The 22212-nt window shown below is 37.8% G+C and overlaps 1 protein-coding gene across 1 annotated transcript in view; it reads left to right on the top strand.

Moving 5' to 3' along the window:
* Positions 1–22212, top strand: part of kcnq1.1 (potassium voltage-gated channel, KQT-like subfamily, member 1.1) — a 41456-nt gene that overhangs the window by 12259 nt on the left and 6985 nt on the right. Inside the window, exons 3-13 of the mRNA XM_067400592.1 lie at positions 5657–5783; positions 5952–6030; positions 6155–6251; positions 7716–7856; positions 7973–8083; positions 8170–8265; positions 8362–8463; positions 8766–8904; positions 9016–9042; positions 10513–10566; positions 10658–10784. Coding sequence (XP_067256693.1) covers positions 5657–5783; positions 5952–6030; positions 6155–6251; positions 7716–7856; positions 7973–8083; positions 8170–8265; positions 8362–8463; positions 8766–8904; positions 9016–9042; positions 10513–10566; positions 10658–10784 — 1100 coding nt within the window. The remainder of the gene's footprint in view (positions 1–5656; positions 5784–5951; positions 6031–6154; positions 6252–7715; positions 7857–7972; positions 8084–8169; positions 8266–8361; positions 8464–8765; positions 8905–9015; positions 9043–10512; positions 10567–10657; positions 10785–22212) is intronic.

The following is a 22212-nucleotide window of genomic DNA, read 5'->3' as shown; positions in this document are numbered from 1 at the left end:
GAGTTTGATTAACTTAAACCATTTACGTCAATCAGTTTCCTCAAAACATTTAAGTAGCTATATAGTTGTTGGATTTGTTACCTGAATTCAAACTGAATGAGTGGAATAAACTTAAAATTTTAAGTTGGATTTACTCTAATGATTGACTAAAACACTAAAATATAAATTAATTTATAGTTTACTATAAACACTTATAAGTAAATATAAAAATATAAGTTTACTCAGATACAGTACTCATACTTATTGGTTTTAAAATTTAAATGGTTTTAGGCAATCGGTTTCCTCAAATGGCTTGAGTTACCGTAACTTATCGGGTTTTACAGTGTAATTATTTGAAACAGTATTCTAACAGTGAAAAGCATGATAACTCCCTAGTAATGACTGAAATCATTGAAAGCTTTTGGTTTTGTACAGTAATTGCTTCTGACAGATTTGGTAACATTTGAGTCATTTCTATTGGGATACCTTGTTCATCACTTTAGAATACTTAATTTAATAAATTAGTTATTCCTTTTGAAGGATGTAGAGTCATTACTATCCAAAACCTTACAAAAACCTCAAACGCTTACAATGACTTCAGTCATTACTAGAGAGTTATAACTTTAGAATACTTTTCACTTGAGAATACTGTTCAAAATAACAAGTAATTCAACAACAACAACATTTATTTATAAAGCACATTTAAACACAATACGAATTGATCCAAAGTGCAGTACAGTGTACAAGTGGGTCTACACAATAAAAACAATGATTACAGTTTCCAAAAGCTTTCCCCCACAGAAAAAAGCCCAATCACCCTTTGATGAATGGCTCAAGAAGATCACTAATATACCCTGGTGCACGGCTGGACAATACCTTGTATACAAACATAAGGATTCTAAAATCAACCCTGAATTTAATGGGAAGCCAGTGAAGGGATGCTAAAATAGGGGAGATATGTTCCAGTCAAAAGTCTTGCGGCTGAATTTTGAACAACTTGCAATCATGATAATGATTGAGGGAGAGCAGAATAAAGAGAGTTACAATAATCTAATTGTGATGTTACAAGTGCATAAATCACAACTTCTAAATCTTCCTTCTGATCTGATAATACTTGAGTCATTACTGGTGGGTTACCATGATCTTTACTTTAGAATTAATTATACATTGTGCATTACTCTCATTAATTATGAACCTGTATATAGTAGTTCTTCTAGTCCTCTGGGAGGTGTGAAAAAAATAGTATTTTGGCAGACAAAGTGTTAATAAGCAGTGGAGCAAAAAATCTTATAAAATAATAATAAAAGATTATGCCAAACTAAATAATGTTTTCTTTTCAATTATTTGCTTTTTCTTAATTATGAAATCAGGACAGATCATGCCCCAAAATAAAATTTAAAATACATTTGAATTCAGCATGCTTATCAATAAAGTCACCGAATGCACAAATTTCATTTTTAATGTGTTTTTGAACAAATCAAAAGCTATAACAAATAATTTACACACTTTCTACTGGTTTAGCAGAGGTGGGATATCATGGTTTAGATCCCTAAATTCTCTTTCCCTTTTTTTTTTTTTACTTTGAGTAAGTGCTTATGTAAATTAAGATAAAGCTTATCAAGCAAATCTTACTAAGTGCAGATTAATCTTTAACTTAGATCAATTGTTCAACTGTTTTTCCAGTGTCAGCCACTAATAGTCTTGATAGGCCCTGTTAATCCATATTAGCATGACATTGTTTCACCATGAGCAGGCAGAGCTACTGCACATTAGCACTACTTACAGCCACACACATGCAGCTGACACTTATTAACTGAGCCTATTCTGTGAGGAAAAAAGACTTTTGTGTGTGTCACACTTCTGGGGTGAAGCCTCATAGGTTGATCATTACCTGCTCAACAGTGGTAGGCGACAGAAGTCACACAGGACATTACGCCACACACGGGTGCTGGAAGTCACACAGGACACTGTACTGACCCGACACCACACGCCTTGAGAAATCTCTCACCTGAGAATTGTGATCTCATATGCTTCCTCTGGCCCACTATGAAGCGCCATAGCTGTCGCCAAACTTCCTCCATATGCTAAGTGTGCTAACACATCATCAAGCTCAGTCTCTAGGTGTTGCGTGGACAGTAGTCCTGCCACAAGGTGCTAACTTCTACTCGAGGCAATTATCAGCTACAGATAGAACCCTCCCCTAATTAGACAAAACACAGATGTCTCTCTCTTTGTCAGTAAGAGCCTAGTGTTGATCAAGGCCCCCCATGAATGGCTAATAAAACTGTAAATGGACAAAAGCCTCTATAATGATGAAATGTTTCCTATTTGAATGTGCAATGAGCATTTATTGCTGTATGTTAACAATTTGTGGTAATGTTTTATCCCTGAGTCAAAAGAGCTTTTAAGCTTTTTGTGATTCGAGCAGCTAATAGAAACTAAACATTATCCAGCGCATTTTAGACTTCTAAAAGCACATTTTAGATGTGGATTTGGATATTTATGTGAAGGGATATTCACAGTTATGAGGTGGAATGACTTCTTAACCCCTAGAGTTTTGAAATATTCATTTCAAACGCTGGTGGTGCTCATCTTGTTAGGACCTTTATCCCATTTGCACTGAAGATACTGCATCCAGTCAGTTTCCCTCCCCCAACACAGTAGCTAATGCCTTTCTATTGTTTGTGACAGGATGTAAAGGCTTGAGATAGAGATAAAACCGTGTATGTTTTTTTTAAACAATGTTTTAGTGTGTAATGTTCAATGTTTGCAAAATTATAAAATTGGAATGTTCTCTTAACAATTGCATATCATGACTTAATGGGAGTGTTAGTAAAATGGTCTTAGAACATATTTTTGTTAGTTGGGATGACTTTGAGTTCCTCTGTGGAAAATAAAAAAAGGGTGTTTGTGTCGACATTCTTAGAATATTATCTTTTGAGTTCTGCATTTCATACTGCTTTGGAACAGAATTTTCATTTTCTATAAGAATTTTCATTCCCTATATGTCTACACACTATCACAGCAATAATTGATTTGCTTTGGGTCTTTCTTTTTAAGAGTGTAAAGGGTTAATGTTATTATTTATTATCAGACTTTCAGTGTTTGCTTTGACTAGAGAATAAAAGGCATGAGCAGAAGGAGTCACTCAATGCCAAATCATGTGCTCCATAGTAAGTCCATTTTTAATATTTAATGTAATCTTATAAGATTGAGGACAAGGGTCAGCTGGCCCTTGCTGTTATTACAGTGAACCCTTCCTCTGCTCACCCTGGCGACCGCATTCCAGCTGCGTTTTGGATGGGATGTCTGATTGTCATGGTAACTGAGAGAGGCCCTTGCATCTGGGGTCCTGTTTCCTCTCACCCTATACCACCCCTCCCCAAAACTGATCCCATGGCCTCTGTCGCCCACTGGCCGTCCACCCAGACCTTTCATATGCCAGCTGGTCAGTGTGATCACAAGCCTAGATTTAATTAGCACATAGAGAAACCAGGAGCACGGAGAGAACAAAATGGGCCCAGCTAATCTGACATATAGTTAGAGGGTTAGAAAAAACTATTTAATATTATTTTTAAAACATTCTAAATAGTATAATGGTAGGGTTAAGATTAGGGGTTAGAATTAGTTTTTATGGTGAGGGATTGAGTTACAGTTAATAGTAAAGTTAACAGTGTAACAACAACATATGTTAATTAAAAGAACTTTAAAGGGAAACTATAATGGCAATTTTACAAGATGTAATATAAGCCTCTGGTGTCCCCAGAATGTGTCTGAAGTTTCAGCTCAAAATACCCCACAGATCATTTATTATTGCTTGTCAAATTTTCCCCTATTTGGGTGTGAGCAAAAACACGCCATTTGTGTGTGTCCCTTTAAATGCAAATGAGCTGCTGCTCCTGCAGTTCTGTAATGAAAATATACTCAAAATAACAGTTCTTCAAGAATACTTGAAACGAACACAGGGCTTTATATACACAGGGAACAATAAGGACTGAAGGTGCATTCACATGTCAGTTGCAAGATTTCAACTTGTTTCAGCGGAATTGCAGCTTATAAATATAGGAGTCCTATACTACCTGACCTCTGCAGATTAGGATTTAGGCGTTGATAGTGGTGCCATAGAAACACATAATTCCAAGTCTGAGGACATGAACTGCTCCGAATATAACATCATCTCGAGACTACTGTAATTATGCTATGGCGCAGGAATAACGAGATAATTAACAAGACACAGGTGAGACACATGAGGGCAAATCAGAAACCATGGCAACAGAAAAGCATGAACAAAGAAAACTCAGGAAACTGAACCAAGAACAGTGCAAAACTAACTCATAGTCCAAATGAAGCAAAACACAAACCAGATGTGATACAATATAAAGTGACTATTTTATTTGAAAACATTGACACAAACGCATCATTTTAGCTAGTGGCAATTTTATTTGGGTTTTTCTTATATTATTTGATTGCATAAATGAGTAATGAAAAGTTTTTTTTTTTTAAAGGCAATGTATCATAGCTGATTATTGTATATTAAAACATTCCTATAAAAATTTTAAATTGCATCTGACATTGTAAACAGTGAGTTGGCCTACTTTCAATCTAGTCGCTTGCAGCCTCTCTCCTGTGCTGTGACCTCTGCTGGTTCGGCTTCGCTTTTTAGCCACTCTGAATTGTTCACCCCTCATGTTCTGCCTGTTCCCACAGGCCAGGGCTGTGCTTGTAATTTTATTTCATTTTTGGAGGCACTTTAGACAGGGTAGGCAAGTGGACTGTCCGGCTCTGTGCCAGGAGCCGTCCCCAGGCAGCTGAACAAGCTCCTTCTTAGCCTCTTCTCAGACCTGGATCCAGCTCTCCAGACTGCTTATGTGACAGAGGGCTTCACAGCCAGCCTCATAACTCATACATGTCTGGTTCCTCGCAGCTCTCAAAGGGCCTGCGCTCAGCAGACTCTCAGCCTTCTTTTGTTTTCTCTTCTTTAAGAAGGAGACAAGGGCAACTGCTGTTGTTGGCCATGACCATGAACCACCCGTGTGTGTTTTCACACAACCCTGTGTCAGTGCTGTGAAGTCTTAATATGCATCTGTTACATGCATCACATGTATAGCATTGTGCTTTATGCATTGCAAACTACATTCCAAATGATGCATGACCAAATTATTTATAATCTCTTATACCATGCTACAATTACAACTACAAATAGGATGAATTCAATGGACTCTTTGTCCATAGAGTTGTCATTATATGGGATTGCTGCATCAAGTTGCAATAGGTACACAGTGAACAGTGGAGGATTTTGTTCTAGACATACCTCATAAATATTTTAAAAGGCAATATATTGCTCATGAGGAATATCTAGGAAAAGAGCTCCACAATGACAGCCATTCTCGTTTTCCACACAATAAAGCTTTATTGTTAAACCCATTCTCAAAGCAGACATCTCATTGCTCAAATAAATGGCTTCTATGTACTTACAGAGTTGTATTATAGCACAGTATTTTACATTATGTCTCAGTCGAATTAATTAGCTCTTTATACTTACATTGTTATGTTCCAGTAAATCTCACATTATGTTTCAGTTAAATCATTTCTCATTGTCATGAGCACATTATAACTATGATATGCATTGAGTGCACTTTTGCGTAAGCACAGTGTGTCTGTCTCTTTAATTCTGCAGGAATTAGTGCTGGTAGTGTTCTTTGGTGTGGAGTATGTGGTACGTCTGTGGTCAGCAGGATGCCGGAGTAAATATGTGGGAATTACGGGCAGGCTTCGCTTTGCCCGGAAGCCCATCTCTGTTATCGGTGAGTGTGTGAATGAATTTTCAAAATGCCCTACTGAGCATTTTTATGTATTTTCTGGTGCATTCATAAAAGCAGTATTGTTTTAGACTTGATTTTGTTGTTGCTATTACATTTTCATTTTTGGGTAAACTAACCCTTTAACATGTCTACATGTTTTTCTTGTTCTAGACCTGATTGTGGTGGTGGCCTCCATTATTGTATTGGCAGTTGGCTCTAATGGTCAGGTATTTGCCACTTCTGCTGTCAGGTAAGGTTAATAGTTTAATATAGAAGTCACTGAAGTCTCATTGTCCATTGTTGTACAGGATTAATCAGACTTAGATGTAACTCTCCTGAATTCTGTTGAAGTCATGACATGATGTTGTTTACAGAGGAGTCCGCTTCCTTCAAATCTTGCGAATGCTGCATGTGGATCGACAGGGAGGAACCTGGCGGCTGCTTGGATCAGTAGTCTTCATACATCGACAGGTGAAGCAATATGCCTTTTCATATTCCACAATTTGGAATGTGGAAGTAAACCATTGAATTAAATTTCTATAGAGGTACTCGAGAGACCGAAGCAAATATAATTTTTGCATTTCCATTTGCTCCAACAGCAAAAAATAAATAATATTAATTAATTACATTACATTAAAAAAAAAAAAAAAAACACACACAAACACACTTGTCAGTGACTTGCCAAAGAAGAAAAATTATAGGGACATGCATATCAGAAGAAATTTTTTTTTAATAGTTTATAATAGCATTATAAAATTAAATGATTTTTTTTTTAAATAATAATAAAAATCTATGTTAATCCAATGTTAATTATATTTCAAATGCATAATCTCAGTCTGTGAAATGCATTGATTAATGGTCCATTAAGTCAGCAGTGTTTTAGGAATCATTGAAACTTCACACTTTAAAAAAATAAGGTCCTTTTTGGAACCAACAAGAGACTCTTGCCTGATGCCTTTTAAGATTGGGTAAATATAAATTTTCAGATTAATCTTGAACTGTCACAAAATTGATTTGTAAAATCCTGTTGTTACGGTTAAGAACTTTATATTCTGTTTTGTTTGCCTTTGTTCCTGTTTCTCTGCTCTGTTTAGTTTTGGTTAATGATTATCTCCTCGTTTGCTGCTATGGTTATGTATAATTATCACCTGTCAGTCATTATGTTAGTCTTGTATTTAATGCTACCTTTACGGAAAATCAGAAATTTGATAATTCCCACTTCCCACTTAAAACTGCAGTCTGTGATTTTTGGCCCTCTAGCGGTTAATAAACAGAACCACACGCGTCTTGCAGAAGAACATTGTAGCCAGAGCTACTTTTTTCCGTGTATGTCTATGGCGAGTCACATAGTTACAGTGATACTCTACGGCGAGTCCTATCAGTCCGGTCTGAAATAGTCAGAATATAAACACTTATTATAAGTGCACCATAATGATTCAGGGTAAGACAAAAACACGGTTTGGAAAATGGATTCATGTTGTGCATTCTCATTATATCATTTTTGTAAATTTTGAACACAAAAAAAGTTACGGACAGCAGCTTTAAGTCATGATTACTAGCTCATCGCATTCAAGTTTGGAAATGGGAGAGTGTTCATGTGCAATTTTGATGCAATTATGATAAATCCTAGAGCACATGAAGGCAACATAAACCCCGTTATGTTAAGTCCCTTGTTGGTTCTCGTATATGTGTTCAGTGGTTTGTGATTTTCTCCTACTGTAAGTGTTGTTTAAATAAACTTTGTTGTGCATGCAGACCAGACCATTACACCTGTTTAATCTGTTTTCAGTGGCTGCTTGAAAATGTATTTGTACAGAGTAACAAAATAACTGAAATAAATCAGGACATTTCTGCCCAGCACTAAAGCTGCAAAAACATAATTGAAGAATTGTTTAATACTGTAGTGTAATAAAAGTGAGTGTTTTCTCTTTCTAGGAACTGATCACAACTCTATATATCGGATTCCTTGGGCTCATCTTCTCTTCCTACTTTGTGTATCTGGCAGAGAAAGATGCAGTGGATGATAGTGGTATGACAGAGTTCAGCAGCTATGCTGATGCTCTGTGGTGGGGTGTGGTAGGTAGATCCCCACCCATACCTTTCACTGACACAATGGCTATTACATGGATAATTGAAGGCATATATCAAAGAACTGGTTCAAATGTCAATGTCTTTTCTGTACATATTCTCAGGTGACAGTAACTACTATTGGCTACGGAGACAAGGTCCCTCAGACCTGGATAGGGAAGACCATTGCATCATGTTTCTCTGTATTTGCGATCTCCTTTTTTGCCCTCCCTGCTGTAAGTTACAGAGATTTAATAGCCATAGCAATTGTTCCTCACACAGCAGGCAAGTGTATGAGAAGAATGATAGTATTTCCCCATAGGGAATCCTAGGCTCTGGTTTTGCTCTGAAGGTACAGCAGAAACAGAGACAAAAGCACTTCAACAGGCAAATTCCTGCAGCTGCATGTCTGATACAGGTGTGCCTTACTGTTCCCTATAGGTGTAATATTGCTTATTATGAGGATAGTCAGACCTTCCAGAGCTAACCTGTTTCTTTCATTCTCATGATAAAGGCATCCTGGAGGTGTTTTGCCTTGGAGAACCATGATTCTGCCACCTACAAGCTGTTTGTGAAGAGGAACCTTAGCCACTCAGGGTCTAGCCCTAAATTAAAGGTAGGCTACCTACCTAGATGCTTGCACAGATGGACTGGATGCTCTACAACAATTTACAAGCACAAACATATCTGCTTGTTTTGTATTTTTCAAATCAATATTAATTTAGTATAATTTATATATTATTATTGTATTTCTCAATATTTTGATTAAGCTTTTATTTTAATATATTTATAGTTTTCATTTTACTTGAACTTAAAGTAATGTTGGTTTCAAACTGTAGTACCAGAAAAGAGGTCAAGTTTAGAGAGAAAAGAGGTCAAGGGCTAAGATAAAAAATTGTCAATTTTTCCTTTGGACAGGCGAAGATGAGGAGGAAAATGAAGAGTAATGACAGGGATAATGGGCCGAGTTCTCCCAGCGTACCATCCATAACCTATGATTCCTTAGATGATGGAAGGGACGGCAGACAAGATTCAATGAGCAGTATTCAACAGTCAGGTATTACCAACAATAAACTAAGATGCTATTGACCTTTTCTCTCTTCCTCCCTTTCATGCTCTTGAAGCATCTCTGCCTGATATCTTTTATTTCACCTCTCCATTCTCACAGAAGGGGCAAACACACTCAGAAGATGTGGTGAGCTCCAGTTAGTGTCTGTTGCTACATGTGTCTTGTTTGTCCTCACTTGCTATCTACCGTTCCTTATACCTGTCTGTTTTTTTCACAGAGAAATGTATAATACTGACTATTTAATTGAACCATATGGTATTTTGTTTCTTTAAACGGTTAGTTCTCCCAAAAATGAAATTTCTGTCATTAAATACTCACCTTCATGTCATTCCAAACCTGTAAGACCGTCATTCATCTTCGAAACACAAATTAAGATATTTTGATGAAATCCGAGAGGTTTTTTTTATCCTCCATTGAAAGCAACGAAATGACCATATTCTATGTCGTGAAAAGTAGTAAAAACAAAAATAGTTAAAATTGTCAATGTGACTACAGTGGCTCAACCTTATGGAGCCCCTAAAGGGATGTGGTGACGGGAAAAAAATTAGGAAGGAAGGAAATTTTAAGTGCTGGTGGAAAAAAAATTTGGGATGTGAGGAATTTTTTTTTTATTTTTTTTATTTCAAATCTTTTGCGTTCCCTAGCAAAACTTGCAAAGTTATAATCGTTCCCTTGCTGTGAGCTCGGACAAACACTTCCTCTTTAATGTCCCGCTGGCTGGCAGTAGTGTTTCTTTTAGTAACATATGTTAATAATGCACACAAATAATGCGCAGCATTAATAATAATGCACACAAATAATGCGCAGTTTGAACTTGTTGGACTCAAATATAAAGAAATGCAGTCAGTGCTTATGTCAAGCAGTTCAGTAAAGTTGGCAATATATTCACAGATTCGAGCTTCCCAGATTAATAACTCGTGAGCTAAACGTTGTTAAAACACAAATGCAGCTACTTCCAATCATAGTAACCTAGACAACAAGCTACAACAACCCAAGTTTCCTCAAATGTGCTTTATAATAAATTGGTCTCTATGAGCAGGCGGCAGAGGGAGCGCAAAAGTTTTGAAAAAAAAAAAATTCTCACATCCCAAATTTCTTTTCCACCAGCACTTAAAATTTCCTTCCTTCCTATTTTTTTTTTATTAAACAATTTTTCCTCTTCTCTGTCAGGCTGTTACGCAGTTGGCGTAGTGCAGCGGAACGCCGGCTCATTATTGGCCGGCTCCTGTGTCAGCATCACACGCATGCCTCTTGCTGCTCATGTGAAGAGGCGTCGGCCAGTACTGAGCCACCGTTTGGACGTTTGCACACAAAAAGCATTCTTGTCGCTTCATAACATTAATGTTGAACCACTGTAGTCACGTTGACTATTTAACAATGTTTTTACTACTTTTCTGGAGATTAAATGTGGTAATTTCATTGCTTCCAATGGAGGATAAAAAAACCTCTCAGAATTTCATCAAAATATCTTAATTTGTTTTCCAAAGATGAACAAAGGTCTTACGGTTGTGGAACGTATATCACATCAGAATTTCTTAGCAGGAAATAAAATGTATACACATAATTTGATTTGAAATAATATCTCTCTCCTCACAGAGCGGGTGCCATCCTGGAACTCTCTGTCCTCTTTCCAGTTCTCTACAACTCCAGGTGTGTAACAAAACTTGTTGAAAGTGGAATAATGCAAAGATTATTTTTCTACAGGAAAGACTGAAATGATGTGTGTGTTTTGTGTCTTTAGTGAAAAAGTCTGGGATTTTTGAGGTGCCGTCTCGGCCCACGCTCCAGAGGAGCAGCAGCATCGCAGATGATATGGAAACTGAGGTTGAGAGAGAGATTTCGCTCGTTCCAGTCACTCATGTGTCTCAGTGAGTAAGAGCGTACCATTTTTAGCGCAATTTAAGTCTATCTGCTAGCCGTAGACAGCAGACAGTCAATTATATAAGTTTCAGTAAGTTTCCAATACTTATAATCTTTCGGAGCTCTTCCAAATGACATGCAATATATAGTGAATGAGCAATTCAAAAAGTGTTACAGTAGCTTGATGGCGTTAGAGTTAGCACACTCCTGCAATTCACACTCACAATGTCGCTTCTGTAAATGCAAATGGGGCCTAATCATCCTGCTAATCTTTGCAGTCACTGAATTCCCAGCTCAAATCTTTAAAACACTTTTAACACATATGTGCCATCTCTGCTGGAACAGATCTCAGCTTTCTGAGCCCACCCACCTCAAGTGAAAACATGGCTAGAAGAAGTGCACGGTATATGTGTCTGGGCCCCAAAGCATTCCCATGAAGAGTGGTTATGTTGCAGGCTGTGTTTTGCCCGAGAGGGGGTCATTATCAGAATCTCTTTGCCCCATTAGCTGGTCAGTATGTGGAACAGCGCAGAGCCTGTATATACTGCAAACCATTACTTACGCAGGCAGTGGAGCGATCCCTTCTTTGAATAATCTAATGAACCATGTCTCTGTTGGGGGTATACAGTGCATTAGATTATTGAGAGTGCCGCTTTCCATTTGTGATGGGATCTACCACTCTACAGCATCTAACCTTAGGCCTCTATTACACTCTAAATGATCTGAAAATACAAAGGTGTTCAGGTTTTTTTCTTAAACTTTTACTTATTTTGAGAAACCACAAGGGGGCAGTGAAGGTGTTTTTGTACACCAAACCCTTCTCCTGTCAGTTTAAAGCACAAGTTTCTCGTTTTATACTGGCAAAATCATACTAATGCTGCTTTAATGTGTATTATACAGGTGATGTAGTACGACGAATGCAGAAAAAAGCATGGTCCTACTTTACATTAGGTGTATTTAACTACTATGTAAAAGGGCTGGGCGATATGGCCAAAAAGTCATATCTCTGTATTTTTTTTTTTTTTTTTTTTTTGGCTAAATGGCGATATACGGTATTTCGGTATATTCTACATTTTTCTATTTGGATTAAAAAAAAAAAAATCTGTATTCAATTTTTTAAAATCTTAATTTAACATCCTGCCTGATGTTGTCCTACAAACAGTGTTTATTTTGAAAGCCATTAATACAAATAGTGAATGTAACCATGTAGTCTGGCACACTAATAGGCCTACAGTATGTGCACAAAAGAGAAACCTTGTAGGTTTAAAATTCTACATATGGCACATTTATTGTTCAACAACAAACATTTTATCAAAAATGTATTTTAGTCAGAATTATGGCGATCCCATTTTATTGAGCTCCGTCTGTTTGGCGCGAATGCGCGCGGCGGCGCTCGTTCACGGAAGTCTATGATGTTTAGAGGACAATGAGATACACTAGCAGAAGGCTCGTCCACTCCTGACAGCAAAATGGAAATATTTGTATGACTTTCTAACATTTACAGATGGAGAATATACCTGTGAAATGTATTTTGCTGGACAGTTCCGAAATTGGGAGCTTTCTCGTCCCGCATTTCATTTATGTCAGTATTTTATTTTTTCATCCCTGAAATTACAATACAACACTAAGAAATATTATAAAAACTTTGTCTGGCATTTAAAAAATCTATTTGTGCAGCCGTCATATTCTAGCTGTGAAAATAACCAACCAACCAACGCAATCATAGAAAGAGTGGACATCAACTGAGTGGGCAGCGCCAAGGGATAAGTGCGGGCCTCATCAAACTCGGTAAACACAACTACACCAGCAAGGATTTCATCTCATATATTAGATAGGAACCTCAAGAGCTGCTCAAAGAAAGCTGCCCAAAACGATGATTTAAAGCATGTAATCATTCTGATGGCAAATATTTCTAACGAACGATCAAGCGCCACCCACGGAAATGGTCGAAAAACGAGCGACGTTCAGAGTGACACGACTTTCTTCTCACGTTTATAGTTAATTTAATGCGGGTTCTATGGCGTTACTATAATGAAAAATGTCGAGAGCGCATCAAAGCAATCTCTGCACTCAGAGGCGGATTCCCTTGCACAAATCTGGACGCGCCCGCGCTCTCGCTCAGATATCACATCTGCGTGCTCAAACTTTGTCCTCCTGCATGTGCAGCCGTGAATCTAGAATTTTCTTCTCTCCAGGATTTAATTTTGCCGTAAGCGCAACATTATAGTGTGGACATCCACCCGCAGAAACATTAATCGGCGCATATGCCAAGTTTGCCAACAAATGTAAATCAGTATTTACATAGAGGAATAGGCCTAGTTGTAAATTTCTCTCGTGTCCCGCATTGTCCCGCAAAATCACATCTACTGTCCTGCAACTGATAAATAGCCAGGTGGTCACCCTAGAAATGTAAGTTATGCTCTGAGGAAAACAACACATAACAAAAGCATTAAGCAAGACAAATATCTGTCAGCAGCACATAAATCTGTCAGACTCAGAGCATCTCACGGGGCAAGTCGCTTTAAACTACACTCTAAAAAATGCTGGGTTAAAAACAACCCAAGTTGGGTTGAAAATGGACAAACCCAGCAATTGGCTTGTTTTAACCAAGCGGTAGGGTTAAATGTTTGCCCAACCTGCTGGGTAGTTTTATTTAACTCAACTATTGTTTAAAAATTACTGTATTGCTTAATTAAAATTAACCCAAAGTATGTTGGAAATGAACATTTATTAATGTTCAATGAATAATTATTAAACAATAAACATTTATTACATTGCTTATTAATAAATGTATATTAATAAACTTTTAAACTATTAAATTTATATTAATAAAATATTAAAGCTTATTCATAAACATTCACCTTTTGTCTATTATTGTTGTCTCTAATTGCATCTGGTTTATAATTTCCCAAATAGTTTGGGTTCATTTTAAGCTAGCCATATAGCAATTTTTAAATAATAGTTGGTTTAAATAAAACTACCCAGCAGGTTGGGCAAACATTTAACCCAACCGCTGGGTTTGTCCATTTTCAACCCAACTTGGGTTGTTTTTATCCCAGCATTTTTTAGTGTACAGACGTGTTAACTATATCTTAATCTTATGAGTTAGGCTATTTTTAAAGCCCTTAATATTAAACATGTATTATGTTAACGACAAATTGTATTAGGCCTATGCATTTTCCCCGCAGCAGCATTCTGCGACGTCCACTGCTGTTTTTCAGATGCGCTCATATAAAACTACGATATAAACGGTATCGCCTCATTCCATATCGTATATTAAAAATATATCGGTATACCGTACAAACTCGATATACCACCCAGCCCTACTATGTACTCAAATTATTTGTTAGGTACTTACTGTTTTCATGTTGTATTGCAAAACACTTGCTGCTTTTGAGGAGGAATACGAGGAAGGTTATTTGGTGGTATGGGTAGGTGTAAGGTGTAAGGGAATCATCAGCAGTGTAATTATATATGTCATTACAGAAATTAATTACAGCTATAATTTCATGCAGGTATTTTTACCAATGTAAAAACAATAACTACATTGTATCAAATGATTAATTTAAATGTTAGTACACAGTAGATGATACACTAAATATAAAGTGGGACCAAAAGTATATTTTTTAAACACAATCTTGGAGATATCATAGTCTAGGTTTGGTTTTCTTCTCACTTGCACTATTCTTGTGTATTTATATTAACCTCGATAATACTAATCTCAGAATTGATACAATTACAAACTTGCTTGTACACTGCAGATTAATGCATTCATCTGGGGGGGAAAAAATGTAGGTGTTTTCCACCCGAGCAACTTAAAAGAGATTTCAATTTTTAATTATATATTTTTTAGAGTCTTAAGTATGATTCCTCTCTAAATCCTCATTCTTAGAAGACATATTGCATCTCTTCTACAAAGGAGTCTTGTCACTACAAGCTTTCATTTGATCTTTGAAGTTTAATGAGCTTTCATTCGCCTCACACTGAGATGCAATGGCAACAGCTGGCTTTTCTCTCCCTCTCTTTTCTCTCTCTTTCCCTCCCTCTCTCTCTTTCTCTTGCTCAGTGTGGGTGTGAGTGCATGTTTATTTGTTTATGTCCAGCAGAGCAGGGTGGAGACTCGAAAAGTCCAGAAGCATAACGCCTCCATGCATCTCTTCTCCTCTCCGCTCATCTCTTCTCCTCTTACGCCTTCTCATCTCCTCTCCTCTCCGCTCCTCTCCTCTCCTCTCCCTTAGGACATTTGCCCTGCTCTGACCTTTGACCCAGGCTGTTAACTCAAGAGGTGGGAGAGGCACAAAAGCCTTCTCGTGCCTGCAGCTGAAACAGTTCGGCAACGTTGGGGGTGGGGAAAGGACAATGCCACAGAAACATCTCTTTGACCACTGCGCTCCTAACACGCACACTGGAGGACATCAACACCACCTATACACTTTTATCTATTAAACCTCGATAAAGAACAGGACTGTTTATGGCGCCGTGAGATGTTATAAAATGTTGTCATTTCAAACCTCATGAAGTGTCTTGAATCAAGCCATTTAGTAGAAAACAGCCATAGTCGTTATTTCCTATCAAATACAAAGGCGTCTTTCGCAGCTGCCTGGATCAAAGAACATAAACTCCCATCCAAAGCGACACAGGTATAAAGATGAAATCAAAGCAAACGCAGGTGTGTCTGAAAGTGCCTATTTGTACTCACACATATCTGCTGTTGCAGTCTTGTAGGGCTGTGGTGTGAGGTTTACCAAAGGAGACCCGGTCTGAAAAGATTGATTTATTCTCAGTAAACAGAGAAGGACTTCTAGTGGCGGAGGCCAAGCCAGGCCGTCTACACTGGTGCAGAGACAAAGAGCCATTGTCTGCAGCTCTACACACGCCAACAATAGCCTGATTGACAAGCGGCCCTAGTCGTAATGGGCTTCTGGGCTAAGAGCGCAACACTGACTTTTGTTAGAAACACTCTTGTCTTCCAGAGCAATAATCTCCATGCTGGCAATTTCACAGAAATTTTATGTATGTATGCATTATATACATATTTTTCTAAGAGCTGAACATACTACTATACTATTTATTTTTCTTGATTAACTTTTACTCAAAAGGTATTTTTGATTCAGCAATTCAATTTATGGGAATATTTCCCCAGTCCAAAACGCACACAGGCTCGCATTTGAGAGAACTGAGTATAATGTGTGTGATTTGGAGTGTGTGGCGGTGTGCGAGGCGTGCTGAATGGGACAGAAACATTGGATCACTAATGCCTCTTCAGCGCGGCTTGCCAGCACAAGTTTCTTTATCTTGCCCGTCACGGCCCCTTTTCTTCCCCCCTTAACAGTAATTGTGTTTCGTTACAGTGTGTTAGAGCTAACGAGGGACATGGAGCGAGAGTCAGCCAAGCAGTGAAAGACAGACAGAGAGAGGGAGAGACTTGCTCAGCAAGAAAGAACACATCCCAGATGATTCTCTCATTTGCTGTCAGACCAAGAGCTCAGCAAGACTCTCTGTAGAAGTTTGTAACAGAACACTGCACACGGTGAACTCGACAGCTATTCGGACAAATTCCTGTAAGCAGCGGTTGCCGCAACAGTGCGTTTTTAAAATAAATAAATAAATCTGCCTAACATTATGAATAGTTTGCCTAAAATAATAATAATTTACTTACTCTCATATCGTTCCAAACCTGTATGACACTCTTAAATAAAAGTTCTAATAGGTGGTTTTCACAGTGATGCCATAGAAGAACCATTTTGGTTGCCCAAAGAACCTTTCAGTTTTTCTTGTGTAGTGTGAATAACATTTTAATAATCTGAAAAACTTTTTTCCACCTTTTGTGCAGTGTTCCATGGATGTTAAATTGTTCTTCAGGAAAACATTGATGAGAATAAAGAACCTTTGTTTTTAAGAGTGTACTTTCTTTTGCTTAACACAAAAAAAGATATTTAAAATATAGAATGAAATTCAATGGGGTCCCAGTTGACTTGGATTTTATGAGCAAAAACAGTTGAAATATTCTTATCTTCTATGTTCAACAGAAGAGAGAAAGTCATAAAGGTTTGGAACGACATGAGGGTGATGATAGAATCTTTATTTTTGCATCAGCTATCCCTTGAAAAGCGCTTAATCTACCGCTTAAAGTAGCATTTTCAAATTCAAAAATTCACAGAAATACATTTGCTTCGTCAACAATACATTTGTTGTCTATGAGCACCAATATTTCCGTTTCACTTTGTGAAATAAATATCAGTGTGCCATATCGGGTTTCTTTATGAGGGCCTGGCCAAGTTAGTGACTTTGTTATCTGGCAACATGATATGACAAAAGTCTCGGAGGCCCCTGGTGATGTATAAGGACTTGTGCTGAAATGAACGCTGTCAGTTTCTTTGCTGCTTAATGTTTAGGATCATATGAGGCCACAAGTTTGAGACATAAGCCATTTAGTCATGGTGTATAGCAGCGGAGGACTCAATGTCAGAGTGAATGATGCATCCCTGTGTGTCACTCCTCATAAGGACATTTAATACTCTCCGTATTCGCCTGGCGCTTTGATGCTCGGGATGAAAGAGATCTGTGCTTGGCTGAAGCCAGAAGGACCCCTGCTGCGTGTGTACGAGCATCTTGTGCCCTCACGTCTTTGTGTGCACATATGTGTGTGTGTGTGTGTGTGATGGCTTCTGGCCAGAGGCCCAGACTCCGCCCTAGGGGCCTTTACCCCAACGTACAATGTCCAGCCGCTGGTCAGCGATTATCAGTCATTACTGCCTCAGCAGCCCTTATCTCAGCTAACCACTTATTAAAATGTCAGTGAGGTATTTGAGCTCAAGGGGGAAGATGGAGCTGATATTTATGATAATGTTCTGTACAGCGCAGAGCCCTCTAAACTTTGTGATTCTCAGATCGTGGCTAATCGGAGTGCTCTTCCCCTCCTTTTCCACAGAGCTATTCTTAGACACACAGGGCCCCCATGAGCCTTTTAGTGCCATAGTGCTACAATCCTGCAGCCTGTGGCGCAACACCGCCACACAAAGGTCTTCATCCTTTGACTTGCTGAGACAAGTCACAAGAGTGCACATGGCCTCAGTGGGGGACATTGTGGTAATTGACATGTGTTTGTGATTCATCATATGATGTAACAAATCATTAGGGAGGTTTTGAGTATGCAGGCCATTTATTTCAGATGATTGAGTTGTAAGTTATATCATTGCAGTCAAAGTCTTTGAACTTAAAATGGCAGGTCCCTTTAATTTACAATCAAATCAGTAAAAATCAGTGTATGTTTTTAAAAGAAGTCTCTTATGCTCACAAAGGCTGCATTTATTTGATCAGAAATACAGTAAAAACAGAAATATTGTGAAATATTATTACAATTTAAGACAACTGTAATTCCTGTGATGACAGCTGAATTGTCAGCAGCCATTTCTCCAGTCTTCAGTGTCACATGATCCTTCATAAATCATTCTAATATACTAATTTAGTACTCAAGAAACATTTCCTCTTATTATCAATGTTGAAAATGGTTGTTCTGCTTAATGTTTTTAAGAAAACCACTATATATATATATATATATATATATATATATATATATATATATAGGATTCTTTTGAATAGAAATTTCAAAGAACATCATTAATTTGAAATAGAAATCTTTTGTTACAATGTAAAAATCTTTACTGTCACTTTTAATTTAATTTAATTTAATTTAATTTAATACATCCCTGCTGAATAAAAGTATTAATTTCTTAGAAAAATCTTTCTGACTCCAAACTTTAGAAAAATTGTGTATAATGTAAGAAACTTTGGATAAAAGCTTCTACACAAAAAACAAACAAACAAAAAAACAAATGTAGATTAAATAAATTACAATTTGCAGTTTTTGGCTCCTATTGAATTTAATGACTGAAGTTGAAACTCTTAAAACATATAAAAAGGCAAAATAGATTACAATGGATTTGAATGATAATCCGTTTTTTGTCATCCTTAATGTAATTTTGCATCCTCTAGTTTTGTAGTCACACATTATGCCCGTCCACATGGAGACGCGTTCAGGTGTATATGCAAAAAGGTGAATCCGATATTTTTTTAAACCGGGTCCCAGAGTGGATAATGTATGTATACTACATCGTTTTGCGTCATTTCAGTGGTTTTGTGTGTGCGCAGATGTTTCTTGAGACGGGGAGAAAAAAAAATCGGATTGAGAAAGCCGTGTGGACGTATCTGTTTGTCTTTTTGCAGTACCACTGAGGCCATAGTGTGAAAGAGCGTGTGTGTGCATGTGTACATGGATGCTTTTTTAGTGATAAGATTAGAGTGAAGCCCGGTGATTGTTATGTTTCCTGTTTATCTACATTTGATTACACTCAGATTAGCAGAGGCCCTTTAGAGGGAGGTCAAATAACAAGCCCTTTTTCCCACCTAAAACACACAAACTATCAAGATAAAATGCCACTAAATTTCATATCACCCTTGCAGGTTCAGTTATTTATATAAGATCCAATTTAGTCAATAAAATGTCCTCTCTGAAGCTTCTCCTTCCCCACTGAATTCTTGCTATCCTTCCCCAGAATCAAATCAGTTTAGCTCTAATCAATACAAAAGATGCTGCACATGTTGCTCTAAGGAGCGGTGCTGACCTCGGATCAGGTGTTCTCTCATCTACCCTCCACTAATGAGTGTTAGTAGATGCGCAGAAGGGTGGATGTCATTGTCCAACATCGCATGTGAGGCCAAGCTGAGATTACCCCCTCAGACCAAATGTTGTTGAACACACCCCGTTAGAGTTAATTGGAGGTGGGGAGTTAGACCCTTTGGCCTGAAGTGTTGATGGTACTATCCCATGTTTATTTCCTGTCCCATGATGCACTTCTTTGATCTTTATTTGGTGCAGTTATGATGGCTTTTGTCACAATTACGACATCACTTGCTGTTTACATGGATAAGCACGCAAACTCAGACCTTGGCTAGCCTTTTGATCATTAAAATGGGTTGATTTTGGGTTTACAATAGATTTCATTTATGGTCTATACATTTAAAAGTAACATCTTAACATCTGTTGTGTTCCAAAGAAGAAAGAAAGTCACACAGGATTGGAATGACATGAGTAATTTTTTAGTGAACTATCCCTTTAATAATTTTCTCACAGGAAGTGTTGAATATAATATTCTTCTTGTGAGATTATTTTAACATAATGTTTTGTAATAATCATAAAGGTACAAAATGCCGCGTTGATGCACAAACTCCTCTGCATGTTTGAGTCATTGGTGGCCCTCCAGTGGATGTGCAGTTTCTTTCACATCTGGCTGCTATTGTTTAGCAGACTTTAAAAAAAAGATTAGGAACGGAAGAGAGATTTGCAGACTGCCTTTGGCAGAAAGAAGATCTCATATGATTGTCTCCTATTTTCTTTCTTTCTCTCTATCTGTCTGTTTGTCTGTCTCTCTCCAACCTTTTCTTTCTTTCTCTCTCTCTGTCCCAGTGGGAGTCTTTCTCCCTTTGCGTACGTCTCCACCAGTGTTCGCCATTAGCCAGGCTTTGTGCCAGCACTAGAGGCAGATGGTGACCCTGTTGAGGTCATGAGACCAGCGTTGCTATGCTGGTAACCATGACTGGAGAGAGAGGAAGTGGCAGTGCCTCAGGGACAGATGGGGTGGTTCCCATGTTCTATCTCTTGTGTCCCCCACCTCTCTCTCTTTCTGTCGTCTTTCCATGCTCCATTGGAATGACAAACAGCCAGGGAGGTATGATTCCTGAACTCTGTGCAGATTGCTGACAGATTCCAAATTTGAATTTGGATTCTGTAGTTTCAAATTAATAATGTTCTACCAAAATGTAACCACCCTACCATATTGATCTCTGAGATGCATGTGAATATAAAACTGATCATTATACCATAAACATTTATGGCTCAAAAGAGTCATTCAGCATTTGACATGAGAAAGAAGTTATTTCCTCACAGTTTCCACAAAAATATTAACAGTGATAAGAATAAGAAATGTTTCTTGACCACCAAATCATAATTTCTGACGGTTCATGCGACACTGAAGACTAGAGCAATTGCTGCTGAAAATTCAGCTTTGCCATCAGGAAATAATTATATTTTAAAATACATTAAAATAGAAAAATTGTCTTAATATTTAACAGCATTACTACTTTTGCTGTATTTTTCCTCAAATAAATATTAATTTCTTTACAAAACTTCATTTTATTCTTTTAAAAAAGATAAGTTGGACCGGAGAGTGAAGAAAAAGCAGTTTCGATTTAATCATGGTTAGACACAGTTACAGCAACAACTCCTAAACTTCCATTATTGTTATAGGCCTACTAGTTTTGATTAGTTAAATTAATGATAGTCTCCAAACGTTTGACTATATATGCATAAAATATAAACTAAGTCATACTAAGTGTGCAAAATAATTTTTGTTATCTGGAGTTTTCCATAACTACCTTTCCTCCTCTTTTAATGCTAACTTGACAGGCATTTGCATTGCTTTGGGTATGATAATGCTCAAAGCTATGATGGCTATTTAACCACTGGCAATATTACCTGCTGGTTGAAGTCTAGTGTATGGCACCAAAGAGCAGTAAATTGGCAGTTGCCTAGAGCACGGCATATGCCTTATCCCTCATTTCCCTGTAGCCCGCAGCCAGGGAGAAACCAGAAACTGTCAGCCAGCCATGTCCATTAAGTCAATGAGTCTTGATAGCCTGCAGCCAGTCTACTGCTAATGCATTTTAAAAGAACTTGTGTGAGTGTGCTCCGTCTTTTGTCAGAGTGACATGCAACAGACACGAGCCTTTGCATGCTAACATGATACAGGCACGTATCGCATATAGACTGGCATGCGGGAGCCGACGTGCAAGGGAAAGTGTACTTCTCATACTTTGTCTTTCTTTGAGACAATGTCCCGGTCCCCTAGATAACCTTGGGTCTCCTGGAGTCAGTTCCCTTCCCCCCACCAAATCTCAGTGCTGTGGTTTTTGAAAGCTTTGAAAAGCAGAGAGAGAGCCTTGTATTTTCTCTTAGACACTGTGTCCTGTTCATGACCCTTGTGCTCAATGGCCACTTGCAAAAGTCCAGCATCTGGAGTGGCTCAGGGCTGCACCTGATGGCCTGCCGGAGACTGATAGCATTGTTTTGCAAATGATATTGAAAATGTGTTGGGTCAGTGATTGTGCCATGTTAATTAGTGTTGACCAAAACACAATCTCATGGCAATTCATCACTATTTTACATTTTGTCAAAGTGGTGGCTATTTATATGAATTCATACAATCTCATTCGTACATTTTTGTATTATCTACTTACTCCCCAGTGATAGGTATCACAGCTAAAAAAAAAAAAAAAAAAGTACATTTAAATAATGTACTTAAAGTGCTCTGTTTTCGCGCATTAATTTTGTACTTAATATACTAAAAAAATCTTCTTTAGTACTTAAGATAATCTTAA

This window comes from Chanodichthys erythropterus, chromosome 11, assembly GCF_024489055.1.
Source record: "Chanodichthys erythropterus isolate Z2021 chromosome 11, ASM2448905v1, whole genome shotgun sequence".
In the NCBI taxonomy this organism is placed as follows: domain Eukaryota; kingdom Metazoa; phylum Chordata; class Actinopteri; order Cypriniformes; family Xenocyprididae; genus Chanodichthys; species Chanodichthys erythropterus.
Note: the sequence above shows the minus strand (reverse complement) of the source record. Positions and strands in the feature narration are given on the sequence as shown.